The following is a 13,623-nucleotide window of genomic DNA, read 5'->3' on the forward strand; positions in this document are numbered from 1 at the left end:
ATGCTCCTTCTGGAAACATGGGGCATGAGACAGTCCCCCCTGCTTGGCACACCTCTGTTTCCAAGAGGACTGTGTAGGGTTGAACCAGTAAAGTCCATCAGAGTGCAGGCTCTAGCTGTAGCTGCTTTCTGGTCTGCCTCAACAGGAGGTGCACAGTACATTTCCACCTAGTTGAGGCAGTACCCATGTTATGGCACTGCTGAAAGAGGTACATGGGACCCCAGTTGAGAACCACTGCTTTAGAGGCTGCAAGGCAGATGAGGTATTTTTAACGAGCAATGACAAATTGGTGGCAAGAAAGATGGTTTAGAATAGGAGATAGTTTCTGAAAGGGTTATGGCAGATTTTATTTACAGTGTCAGCCATTTTATTGCATCAGCCATATAATCATGTATTTTTAGAGTAGATAATATGCTTAGATATGTGTCTTAGGAATTCTGAGCCTTTTGGAGAACTAGTGTTGTTTTAAGAGATGTCTCTTTGGTATTGAAAAATGCATTTATTCATTACACGTTATTCTGTTTTGCTAATTCAGAAAGAATTTTATAAAATTTTACATGTCTTTTGCAGTCAGTGATTTGAAATTCTAAGTCAAAAACTTTTCTTGGCGGTGGATGGATTTAACTTTGCAGTGTTTTAAGTGGAGGGAGTTCTTGTTTAGGAATGAGCAACAGTAGGAACTATGTAACTTACTTTCCATGCTCCTATAAGTAAGCTAAATTGCTGTAATTTTAACCCTGAATTAAAAGAGATTAAAGATGCAGTGGTTTTGCTGGCCTCTACAGCTGTAGATCTGTGGAGAGGTAGCACTTACATTATAAAGGTCTGTTCACATCCTTGGAGGTTCTACTAAGTGACCTCATGTGGTCCCTCTAGACTTGTTTTTGTATGATTCTATTAAGTGCCAATTAGCCTCTGAGTTTAGCTCAAGCATGGTTTCTTGAATTATTATGCCAGCAAATTCCTAATTTTATTTTTTTTTAATTGACAGAGCTTTTGGTTTTCCCCTCTACTTCTTAGAATATTTTTAAAGAAAACTTCAAACCAAAAAAAAAAAAGCACATATTTCGTACTCTTTCCCTGTCCTCCCCCCTCCCACCTTTGCAAGTGATACATTCCTAGTAGTAACCCTGTATCTGCTACTTACTTTACATGTGGTTTGGAACCGGGGGGTGTTGTTTGGCCTGCTAGATTTTAATATGAGCTTTTATTTTTAGGATGTTGAATTGCATCCCATGCTAAAATACTACGTAGAAATGTAAATACCAGCCAGCGTGAAAAATGAGTTCATTTAGATCTGACCCTTCTGCAGATGGCACTGGTCAGGCAATTGCTTATGGATCGATGACATTTTTATCTCTGATAGTGGCCTGTTTTTATGCACCAGATCTTAGATTGATAGTATATAGTTTTCAGTTCTGTTGCTCAGTTTCTTTTCCATTTCCCCTTCCATGGAAGGCAGCTTGAAGGAGTACTTAAAAGATATCTAACATTCTTAAATATATAGAAATACCATTGATAATTGGGGATGTATTTCTAGTTTTCATTTTTAATTTTTTGTAATAAAAAATATCCCTACTCTGCTTCACTCACAAATGGTCTTAAAAGTACAGCTTAGTCACTATGTCCTTTCCAGGAACTGAACTGGCATTTGTCTTTTCATGTTCTCAGATAAACTGTCTTCCTGTTGCTGATGATATAAAGAACTTGGCAAAGTACTTACAAGTTTACAGCCACAGTTATCATCAGCTATTTATGGTGAAAGAGCTGATTGATTTAAATAAGTCTTTAGAAAATATTGTTATTCCAACAAGATGTGGACTTAGGGGTTTGTGAAGGAGCTGAGCAGTTAGTGCACTGTGATATCACTGAGATGCCGTAAGTGGTAACCCCAGCTCTGCACTTACACATGAGCACAAATACCCACTCCTGCAATTATAAAAAGGAAAAATCCTTTTGTAAGAGAGAGCTGTTGGCATATTGTGTTGGGACAGTGTATTGTCTCTGGTAAGAATATCTAACATTATCTTTTTTCCCCCCCTCATTTCTTCTCTTTCTGCTGCTACCTCAAGGATGTATTGAACGATGCTTCAGGTCCTTTATAAAGTGAGCCATTATTAACCACCAGTGGCTTGGGTATGGTCTTTAATCCCTTTGTGAAAGTAATTGCAGTTGGTGTTCAGTGGACATGGGAATTGGATCTGAGATGCTGTGAACAAAGGGTGATTTTTATCTGTGTGTCTTGGTTTAGAAGGGATTAATTAAGTTTCAGTTCTTGCTTATTTATTTTCTGCTGTTTCCTTCTCTGAATTTCTTTGGTCTTCATGGGCTCCATGTACTGCATGTAAGCACATGTTGCTACATAACTGAAAACAGCTTTCACACCAGACCTGCCTCATAACAGAGATACTTCTGGCTTAGATTGTGCTTTAACAAGCTGGTCTCAACCTCAGTACATGCTTTTAATAGTACGTAATGTTCAACTTTTATAATTCTACATTTCTAACTATTTGACTCCAATTATTAGTATTGACCTCTTCTATTTAATAGCTCAGCAACTGGGCTTCTTTCTTGTAGGGCCTGTTGGCTCTCCTGCAATTTATATTCAGTTGAGTTACGCAGATATGAACTGTCCTTGCAAAGACTAACAAAGCTATTAATCTGAACATCTTTGAAGCTGTTTAGACCCCACTAAATTGTAGTGCAGTGTGCTTAATGTTTAATTCTAGTATACTGTCATCTCATAATTCATTATGTAACTTCTTATTAATTGTATATGTAATTCTTATAATTGTATTCCCTAAGAGTCCCATTCAGAACCATAATCCCTTTGTACAAATACATGAAAAAAGCCCAAAAGATCTTAAATCCCTTAATAAGGAAAGGTAACAGGTAAATGCACACAGACGCCTGCGGTTGCATGAGATAAAAATGAAGTAATATTGGCCAAGATACTGGGCAGTGTAGTCCTTGCACCAGGTGCCAAAGTGTCAGAGAGGAGAATAGGAAAATAGGTTGCTGGTTATACTGGCATTTAGTAAAATATTCAGCTGATTGCTTCAGCCTAGCTCTCTAAGCAGCTGTCACAAAAGTTGGAAAGAATAAAGTAACAGGAAAACACAAAATCAGAAATCTGCCTTGTTAGGTATTTGTAGAAGTATGATGGTGTTTTTATCCAAAACAATTAATAATGTGTGCCAAGGCAAGAAAGGCACACAATCATGAGAGAGAGACAAAGTAATACATTTGATTTAATCTATTTCTGTATGTTACGCTAGCTTAAGGATGTCAAACTCAGCCCCCTCTATACGGCACAGGTATCACGCAATCAACCAGTTAGATTCTGAAAATGTGTACTAACTTCCCAGCTGGTTGCTATTGAGCTTTAAGTTGTACATGTAGCAGGGTCCCAGCCACAGGGGTATACCATGCCCAGCTGGGCCTGCCTCAGCAGCAGCAAATCTGGGTCCCAGCTTCATACCCCCAAGGCTGGGAGATTGCAGCAGCTGCATCTTCCAGTCATGGAAGTGGTGTTGAGGGTTGCTTCTGTGGCTCGCAAGTCCCTCAGCTGAGCGGGCTCCTGGTTGTAGGAGCTTGCTTCTTGTTGGTGCAGGGGGAGTCTGAGTTTGCTCCCCTGCACTGGCAATAAGGTACAATGGGATCTGATGTGTGATCCTACAATCATGCCTTCTGCCATGCATGTGTGACATGGCAGGAGGTGCAATTGTGTGGATTGTGCATTAGATCCCGTTGCACTTTTATCTGCACATGTTGAAGGACCCTCAAATGAGTTGATGGGATGTGTCCTGCCCAGAGGTTTCCTAAAGCTTCTGGGTCAGCATGGCCAGCACATGTTGGTTAATGCTGCTGTTACCAATCTGCATGCTGAATGGTGATCAGAAACTGAAAATTCTGGGGGAGGTGGTAGGGGGGTGTTAATCCCATGTGTTAGATGCCAACATGGTGGCTCTGGGAACTACAACAAGAAGGCTTACAGGTCAGGTCTGAGCACTGGACCACCTCTGCAGGCTGGATACAGTGCATGGGCTGTATATTTGACACACGTGCTGTAACCACTATACATACATCTCGTTCTCTTTTTTGTGATCACTAATCAAATTTATACATATGTGTGAAATGTTTTTGGACTACAAGAACACTCCAGGCTGTTTAAGCTTGCTTCCATCATGGGAGTGTATGAAGCCTTGACAGAATTGCAGTATCCTGGAGTGGCCTCTTAAAAGGCAGACCTGCCTACTTAGTTAACTTCAGTGTCAGTGTAGTAGTACCAACTGGAGCATCCTGTATCATTCATAACTACAGTCATAAATGAAATGATCTGAGAAGAATGAGTTTATGGAACTACTGTCAGCACCTGAAACTTGCTCATAAAATTAAATTTGCTAAAACAAGGCTAGGATAGAGACCTGATATCTTTTTAGTGTTTCTGTGGAGGTCAAATTCAAAATAAATTAAAGTATCCTTTAAACTTGTACTGGGCTTAGGTAGAGCACTGAGCTCAATGACATTGTGAAACAGAATACCAAGTTAGATGGACCTGATTCACTATGTCATTTCTTCTCTTTTACCCTTCTTCATCTATAGCTAAAAAGTTGTTTGCCATTTCCTAATCATCTGAGTCTTCACAGATGGAAATCACAGCATAAATATATTACTTTTAAATAATAATAAGGGAGATGAACTGATGGTAAAATTTCAAGAGCATTAGCAACCCATCTCTCCCTCTCTCTAGCATCAGGACAGCAGGATTCTTTGTTGCTGACTTCTCTAGGATTAAGTTTTCTCTGAATTGCATGCGTAAACAAAGGAACATTCTCTGCTTCCTACTGAAATATGACACTTACATAGTCCTGGAGGGATGTTCTCTTGATCCATGTCTGACGCATCCTCTAGCTGCCAATTCTAGTCATAACACCTTTGTGATTGGGAGAGGGTGGGGAGGGGGTGGGTTGGAGACGTGATGTTGGGATAATTTTGCTCACTGTAGAATCTAGAAGCCAGCTTGCAGACAGTAGGAGGAATATCGGGCATCTTCCCAGTCCATTGCCTATGTTACTTTGTTTCTGACCTGGATATATTTTTTTCTGATTGGAAGCATTGCCCAAAAGGAGAGAGACTCTACAAAAGCTGGGATAGCAAACTTGCTGTTACTTTTGATAGTGAGCAGCTTGCCACACACTAAGCAACACATTGAAGTGGCACTACTTCTCAGCTGTGCCCAGAGGGTGACTAATATGAAACAGGTCTATCTGGCTCTTTCACTAAACATGAAGGTTGCTGCTGCTGCTGTGCTTATATCATTATTTTCGTTCCATGACGCAATGCATTCACACTCCCCCCCAATCTCAAAGTTAGGAATCTTCCCCCCCGCCAAACTTACTAAACCATATCTAGTGGGGTTCACCCTCTTATGGCCATACACCAGCATCATCTTTTGGTGACTGGATACATTAATATCTGGGATAGAATTGCAGCTGCATCCGTGACATGCCATTTTAATGATAACTGCTACAAGTGATCTTTTTTCTCCAGCTGGAAACAAGTCTTGGTTCCCATTTCCTTTCCTTCTAGTGTTGGTCTAAATGCACCTCCTTCCTTGATTTATCTAACTAGTTTAGCTAAATTGGTGCAAGCTCCTCACCTGCACTATTTTGTCAGCTTTTATGGGCTAAACAGACTTAAATATCCACACCATGAGGTGTAATAAATACATAAACATTAGTTTCTAAAATGATTAAATATGTGTACAAAGTATATGAAGATGAGGACAAGCTCTTATTCCTGTTGGGGCAGCAGAAATTTCAGGAGGCACTAAGACAGTGGAAGAGAAAATGTGAGGGATTAGATTGAAAGTAAAGTCAGTGGGGATAGTGGTGCACTAAACTTTCTCCTGAAGATTTAGGTTTGAGTTTAGGGGTGGATCCAGGGAGGGTGCATTTGAAGCCTCCCCCTTTCTTCCTCCTTGATTCCTGGTGCAGCCTGGAAGCAGAATTTCAAGTCGGGCAGCGCTGAAGGAGTCAATGACTTCATGGCTCATAGTAATTTATCTGATCCCTTCTAAACTCTTACTTCCATGGGTATTAACCAACCCTCTCTTCTTTTTAATGGTCTTGATGTTCCACCAATCAAGCGATGTGTAATTCTGTTGTCTGTTCTCTGCTCCTGGTACTGAAGCTCCTACCGAAGAGCCTTGCAGATTGTATTTAACTCATTTTTCTTTTGGAGAAAAATGTGCATTGGGTTTATATGCCGTGATGCACCTCACCATCTATATTTGTTTCAATATGCTGGGTCTGCCTATGTTTGAGTTCATTTTTAGGAAAGAAGTTGAAGAAACAGGGATGTCTCCCTAGAAAGCATCATACTACAGTCACCATAGCTGACGGTTATAAGCCAGGTTAGCATGACAGGGAGATTGTTGGTCAGAAATGGAAAATGTTGGGAGAATTATTAGAATGAATTTTAAATTGATGTTCATGTTTCATGTGTACAGAACTAGACTTGAAACTGCAGAGGGAATATTTTTCAGTCAAGAAATGTCAAAGGGAAAAGATATAAACCTACAAGTTAAAAAGCTTTGTGAGGGAGAGGTGAGCTCACATAGGCCCATGGATTTGTTAGAGGTTCAGCCTTCCTACCGGTACTATGTGGGACTCAATTTGTCATTTTGTTATCTGTGCTGAGGACCTGTAGAAAGACCAAAACAATTGTACAAGAATGAGAACCTGGATTGCAAGATCCTGACTGAATGCTTATTGCAAAAATACATTTATCGAACACTTAAGTTGCTTCAACAGGACTTACTGAAGAGATGGAACCTGCCATCCATTCTGAAAACAAAGCAATGGATAAGATTAATATTTACATAAGTTAACAATTCATATTGAGACACAGGGAAATATATAAAAAGTCTTGATTTGGTATAATGGGGCTGCTGTAAATGTTTCTCAGCCTTCATTAATCCAGTTGTCTGGAGATTTCTCAATTTGAAAGTCCCACAAAGATTGTCCAGGAGATCCTGGAAATAACTGTCTAATGTCTCATACTCAGTAAAACAGTCGCTAGGAGGCTGAACGAGCAGTTGCCAAGCTTTTTTAATATAAAAAAATGAGCTATGCTTGCTCAGAGGATTGACTGGTTTCCCTGATCAAGCCAGCTTGGTGTAAGACTGTTTCCTTTGGTAGCACCACTCTTCCCCTCCAGTTGCCTATTCTGCCTGGTATCAATCTTTTGTCTGTGGCCTTTGTCTAAAGTGCTTTTAGATTTATTTCTAGCCTGTAAGATCTTTACTATATACATTATTTGCCATTTTTTTATATGACTTTTTTCCAGCCTACCCTCTTGATGCAATTTTACTCCTTGCTTGAAAGAACAATAACAGCAGAGGGCAATCTGAAAACTACTTTCTATTGCCCTTCAGCCTTAGTGTCAGTTAATGAGTTCCTTAAAGAAGCCATATAGTGGCAACCTGTCTGTGCGGCCTCTTTCTGCCTTTTGTTGTGACCCCCCCCATCATCTTCTGCTGGACTTGATAGTATCTTAGTTTCATAGTTGGTACGGTTGGAAGGGACCTGAGCAGATCATCAAGTCTGACCCCCTACCATGGGCAGGAAAGACTACTGGGGTCAAACAACCCCAGCAAGGTGTTCATCTAGCCTCCTCTTAAAGACCCCCAGGTAGGAGCCAGCACCACTTCTCTTGAAAGTTGGTTCCAGATCCTAGCCGCCCTGACCATGAAATAGCACCTCCTGATGTCTAGTCTGAATCTACCCTCTGCCAGGTTGTGACCATTATTTCTAGTCACTGCTGGTGGTGCTCGGGGGAACAGGGACTCCCCCAATGCCTGCTGGTCCCCTCTGACTAGTTTGTAAACAGCCACTAGATTCCCTCTCAGCCTTCTCTTGTGGAGGCTGAATTTCTTCAGGTCCTGTAGCCTCTCCTCATAGGGTCTTCCCTGCCCCCCCGATCATGCAAATGGCCCTCCTTTGCACCCTCTCGATGCTGTCCACATCCCACCCAGAACTGGACGCAGTACTCCAACGGCGGCCTGACCAGTGCCGCATAGAGGGGGAGGATCACTTCCTTGGACCTGCTTGAGATGCATCTGTGGAGGCATGACAAGGTGTAGTTGGCCTTCCTGACTGCATCCCCACACTGCCAGCCCATGTTCATTTTAGCATCAGTGATGACTCCAGGATCCTTTTCTGCCTCTGCTCTGACGAGAAGGGAGTTCCCCAGCCTGTAAGTAAGCTGCTGGTTCTTCCTCCCCAGGTGCATCACCTTGCACTTGTCAGTGTTGAAACCCATCCTGTTCTCATCCGCCCACACCTGTAACATGTTGTGGTCCGATTTGCAGCCTATTCCTCCCTTCTAGCATGCCCACGTCTTAGTGTCGTCTGCGAATTTGAACAGGGTGCTTTTTACCCACTTGTCCAAGTAGCTGATGAAGATGTTGAACAGTGCAGGCCCGAGGACGGAACCCTGGGGGACCCCATTGCCCACGTCCCTAAAGGTTGAATAAGACCTGTCCACCACCACTCTCTGGGTGCGACCCTCCAGCCAATAAGCGACCCATCTGACTGTAGGTATTGACGCCACAGACTCCTTCCTCCCTTTTTGAAAATGGGAACCGCATTGGCCCATTTTGAGTCCTCTGGCACCACACCAGAGCACCATGAGTGCTTGTAAAGCTGTGCTAGGAGTCCCACAATGACCTCGCTAATTCCCTCAGCACTCTGGGGTGGAGATTGTCAGAGCCAGCTGATTTAAATATGTCCAGTCCCTCCAGAAGTTCCCTGACTAGGTCCTCACTGACCCTCACTTTTGGAAAGAAAAATTACTTTTGTCACTAATCAAAGAAAATATGCTGGTGGGGCAGGGAGGGGATAGAGAGAAACCATTTTTAATAGAAACTTGCTTCAGTGGTGAATAATTACATAATAAGCATCAATGGCTGCAGCAATCTACTAAGGATTAAGCTCTCATCAGTGAACTTCGGTGAGTCACAGGTGCGCACTAAAGAGCATGTCTTTAAAATGCAGCCTTTATTCACATGAAATATTGTGAACAAGCTTGATATGTCAGTGGATTTATAAAACCAAATCAAATAACCTCCGGTTTCATTAGTTCACAATTGAGCACTTTGGCTGGGATTTTCAAGCTGCTCTAACTTCCCCCCATTTCAAAGGAGACAGAATAAGACCCATACCAATTTCTTTTGAAAATGCCATCTTTTTGCCTTGGTTTGAAAGAAAGAAGCCCATGAACAGACAATGTTATCCATGCCAGCTTTTAACAGACAGGAGGCGGGGAAGTGACAGCAGTTTTGCCTTTGTCTGCCTTTGAGGCTGTCTTCAGTAACGTGTGGTTTTGTCATCAGTAGAGTATGGGGCATTGGATATTTCCTGGCAAAACCATGATAGTGCATTTTTTTACATGATCCTTTTTTTTACATGATCATTTCACAGTCTTAAATTAGGGGATTGGTTCAACATGTGAATTTCAAGGTTGAGTTGACAAGCTTAATGTTTGTAAATTGTTTTCTAGTGCTTACATCTGGTAACAATGCAATTCCATTTCGAGTTTTTGTTTTGAGTACAAACAGGGCTTGACTTATGCTACTGTTAACAAGATTTCTGCAGTAATCTATCTTGGGCTCACTGGTTTAGGAGGCACCTGAAATGCAGCCAACATCTGAAACGCTCCTTAATGCACTCTTAATTGGGGGAGTTTCTATTGTCAATGTGAGCCAGTCTTATATAAAGTCTCTCTTATTCCATTGTTTCTGAAATTTGATTTACAATATTGCTTTTCATATTTTTAAGCTAAAAATTGTTCTAAAGTATTCTCTGCATCATAATGTCTGTTTGTTTAATTAATTAAATATGATCTCCTCTTATATTTCTGTCTTGTAAATACTTTACTTTTCTCTAATAGTAGTTGTTTGAGTTTCCTGTATGCTTAACTCTGACTGAACACTCTTCTTGGCATTTCAGTTCCTTAACATTTTCCCAGTCCTCTCTGTTTTCCTTGTGGCTTATGCATTTCAAATACTCCCCCCCCCCCGCTCCATGACTTTCTGTAGAGTATACAGAGCTTTACCTACTGTACATCTACTGGTAATCTAAAGTATGTACTATCTTGAGACATTCCTTCCAAAGAACAAACTTTGTAGATTTGTTTCAAGGGCAGGTCTGGGAGCTGATTAATAATTTGCACAGCCTGGTTGCCCTGGTAGAGACTATTTAGAAAACACTTCTTATATTTGTCCTTTACTTAATGGCATGGGTCTAGATGTGAAGGTGGCTAGAATCCAGTAGTAAAAACTGTGGGGATTCTGTTTCTTATGGTCTCTGGGCTCTTGGATGTTGGTCTGTGTGGCAGGTGTATGATGTGATCCTTTAAACTTCACCTTAGATGGCTACAAAGTGTTTGTGCCCCATCCCCTTTGTAAGTACAGTATTTAATTCTTCACTGTAAACTGGCAGGAGACATTTTTCTGTATCAAAGGAACAAAGGGCAGCATAGTACATACATTCTTTATGTGGTTATTATTTATTTTGTGTGATATTGTAATCTACCAATACATGCAAAGAAAGGTATTTGAGAAAAGAAAACTCTTCCTCTTACTGCAGAAAGGAGGTTGCATAACTTGGGTCATGCATATCTGTTTGCTGCAAAGTAATAGGAATCATTCTAACAATCTCCATATCACATGCAGGCTTAGTCTTATTTGAGCATGTGCACTTCGGGAGAGGTGATACATCCAGCAGTATCTTGTCTCATCCAATGTCTGACCTTATCTGCATGCAAGAATCATGCTCTTTAAGCTCTAAATGTACATGATTAATGTACACGGACTTTATTCTTTCTTCCCTCTATCTGGTCTACATAGTTTTTGTACCAGTATGTTGATTAGGGGTATGATTTTTTTTTTTTTTACTTCTTACTGAAACAGTTATGCTGGGACAACCCTGATGAGGGTACTGGTATAAAAGGGCCTTACACTGACATTGCTTATTCATGCACAGAAAGAGGTAATAAGCCATGATAGTATGAGCACTTTTTCTGCTGGTGTAAGTGCATTCATGTTAGAGTGTTGTACTGCTTTAACTATGCTGGCGTAGTTAGTGCTGTACAACTTCTGTGTGTAGACAAGGCCCTGCTTTGGCTTTACACCACTCCAATTCCCTTTGCTTCAGTGGACTTCTCGCTCACAGAGGTGTGAACAAGTTATATGAGTTGGGACCCTGGTGTCTTCTACCCCTTTTTCTTTTCCCATTTCAGTACACAGTTTGGAGGGAACTCTCCAGTCTCAAGGAGAGTTTCTGCTCTAAGTCTGATAAGTAGACTTCACACTATTGAATTTTTTTTTTAACCCAACACAGCTATTGCTGTTGTTTCTATGAATATCAAGGGAAGAAAGAGTACTTGATAGTGTGAGGGAAACTTGCATTGCAAAAGCTACCACATGCAGTGTGAATCCTCTCTGTACACTTCCCTTAAATCTAGTCTGCAACCAAATAGTCACATGATTTATTCTATAGATTGCATATTAAGTAGTGAGTGTCACATGCACTGTCTCCTGCCAGTTACTGTAGCTGATGCCCTTAATATTAAGGCTGCAAATTCTAGTCTGTGTGGCTTGCTATACCAGAACTGTTCCTTCTCTTGCTGATTATCATGTATCACACTTGTACTGTAGTATGCACCTGATGACTACAATGGCCTTATTCAGCTGAACGATCAAGCAAGGAGTGTGTTACAAGCACCGAAAGAGTGGGTCTGTTTGTAACTGTTTGTAACTTCCAAAGAAGGTAAGATGGGATTGGAAGAAATTGGGTCTCCAGTGGTGAATGGGAAGAAGGGAAATGAAGGGCTTGGTGACATGGAGATTTTTTTCCCTTCCTAGCTTGCCTTGGGATCCTTGCTCCTAACTTCCCTTCTCCTGTCCTATAAGAATCAACTAACCTGGTGAAACTGAGGCCACTCCTATGATCTTTAGCTGAGGGGAGAGCAGTGTTAAATGGTGGAGGTTGTGATGGCTTGGCTTTGTGCAAAAATGTTTTAGTTAAAGTTTCACAATAGTTTATTGCTGTTTTAAGCGTTTCCTGTGAGATTTTAATCGGGTGCTTTTCTTTTTGTTTGTTGAATGTAGCAGTAAGTATATACTTCCACTAAAGTTGACATAAAAAAACATGCATTTAAAAATCAGTTTTTTCCCACACTGTGTTGTTATCTAGAGGTGGTTGTGCTCTTGCACACTTTGCATGAGTTAGTTCTTGCTTTGGCAAGAGGGCTTTTTTACATATTTGCAAATAAGCTGGCTAATAGTGAACCACACCTATTCATCTGTCTGCATTACACTCTGCATCTGGCTTTCTCAGCATTACACGTACACTGTAGCTTCTGAGACATAGCTGGGACTGAATGCATCATTCATCTATGCATATAATTAATAACATATATAAATGTAAGCATCAGAGAGAAAAATATAGTGGCTATTGATTTAACTATTAAATCCTTCAGTGAGCCTATATTAAAATTTGATCATATAGCTGTAGAAAATATACAAGTTGAAGGCACAAAAATATTAAGACAAGATACCTTTATAGTATAGCTCAAAGTATTCTCATTTAAACATATGAGTTGCACAATTTAAGAAAAGAAAATGGCGTTGAGGATACTGCTCTCTCATTGATCTTGGAGCCTGTTTTGGTGGCTGCTCTTTGGTGAAAATTCATTTTGTGCTCTGAGGCTAACAGCAAGATAATTATACAATTTAAGTGCTCAGAATATCCCCACAAGATTCGTACAGACCCTGTACTTGGTGCTAGAGAACTCGCATTAAATTACTCCATTCCAATATAAACAATACTTTAAAAGGAGTTTTCACTCCATGAAACAGTCCTGTTGTCAATTATCCTAATATTATAAAAGCCTAAGTCTGTCTGTCTAGTGCTTTATTTGCACTCTGATTGGCTGATGGAAACAGTCAGAGTGCTCCAAGTGTGGAGGAATGGTACTGCGATTTTGAAGCTGCATCGAGGACTGGACGGAGGGTGGGGGAGCTGGGGCCAGCAGTGCTGGCTTTGGCTCCCCCACCCCTCTCCCTGCAAGACGCAGAACAGCGGTAGCATGGGACATTAGGTGGCGGCACTCCATCTGAACCCCCCCCCGCCCCAGGTCATTCTTGATGGGCAGTTGGCTAGTACTTTCTAGTACTTTTATAATTCCCAATTTTGTTTAGCATCTTCACAAATCTTATTTCTGTGCTTGCTATTAATTTAATGACACTAATGCATTTTGGCATTTATGTGGCCCTAAGTCAAAATGCCAGAAGAATGCCATTATACCATGAAAGTTTTATTAATGAGTCCCATAATATTAAGCCCCTGACTTCTTAAAAATCATACCAGCTAGTCACTTTGCCCTCCCCAGGAGTATCCAGACAAGCACAGTTGTGTGGTATGTAGTGCTGCAAACACATTGCAGCAGCACATGCCGCACAGTCCAGTGTTCTCTGCTCTACAAGGTCACGCTGCCCGAGCATTCAGCACTGGGGTTTTTCTGCAGGGTTTGTTTGGTTTGTTTTTATTTATT

At 41.1% G+C, this 13,623-nt stretch overlaps 1 protein-coding gene across 6 annotated transcripts in view; it reads left to right on the forward strand.

The window, feature by feature from the left end:
- The window catches only part of ESRP2 (epithelial splicing regulatory protein 2), a 66,813-nt gene that overhangs the window by 48,912 nt on the left and 4,278 nt on the right, over positions 1 to 13,623 (forward strand). For 2 of the 6 annotated variants that reach the window (XM_019535683.1, XM_019535682.1), the window contains exon 16: positions 11,726 to 11,837. The exons of 3 other annotated variants lie outside the window; for them this stretch is intronic. In XM_019535683.1, the coding sequence (XP_019391228.1) occupies positions 11,726 to 11,815 (90 nt within the window). In that variant the 3' untranslated portion in view covers positions 11,816 to 11,837. Of the gene's footprint in view, positions 1 to 2,072; positions 3,226 to 11,725; positions 11,838 to 13,623 lie in introns of those variants that run through there. One more of the 6 variants, XM_019535684.1, reaches the window with a different exon arrangement.

Source organism: Crocodylus porosus, unplaced genomic scaffold (genome assembly GCF_001723895.1).
Source record: "Crocodylus porosus isolate Cpor-Errol unplaced genomic scaffold, CroPor_comp1, whole genome shotgun sequence".
Classification (NCBI taxonomy): Eukaryota; Metazoa; Chordata; order Crocodylia; family Crocodylidae; genus Crocodylus; species Crocodylus porosus.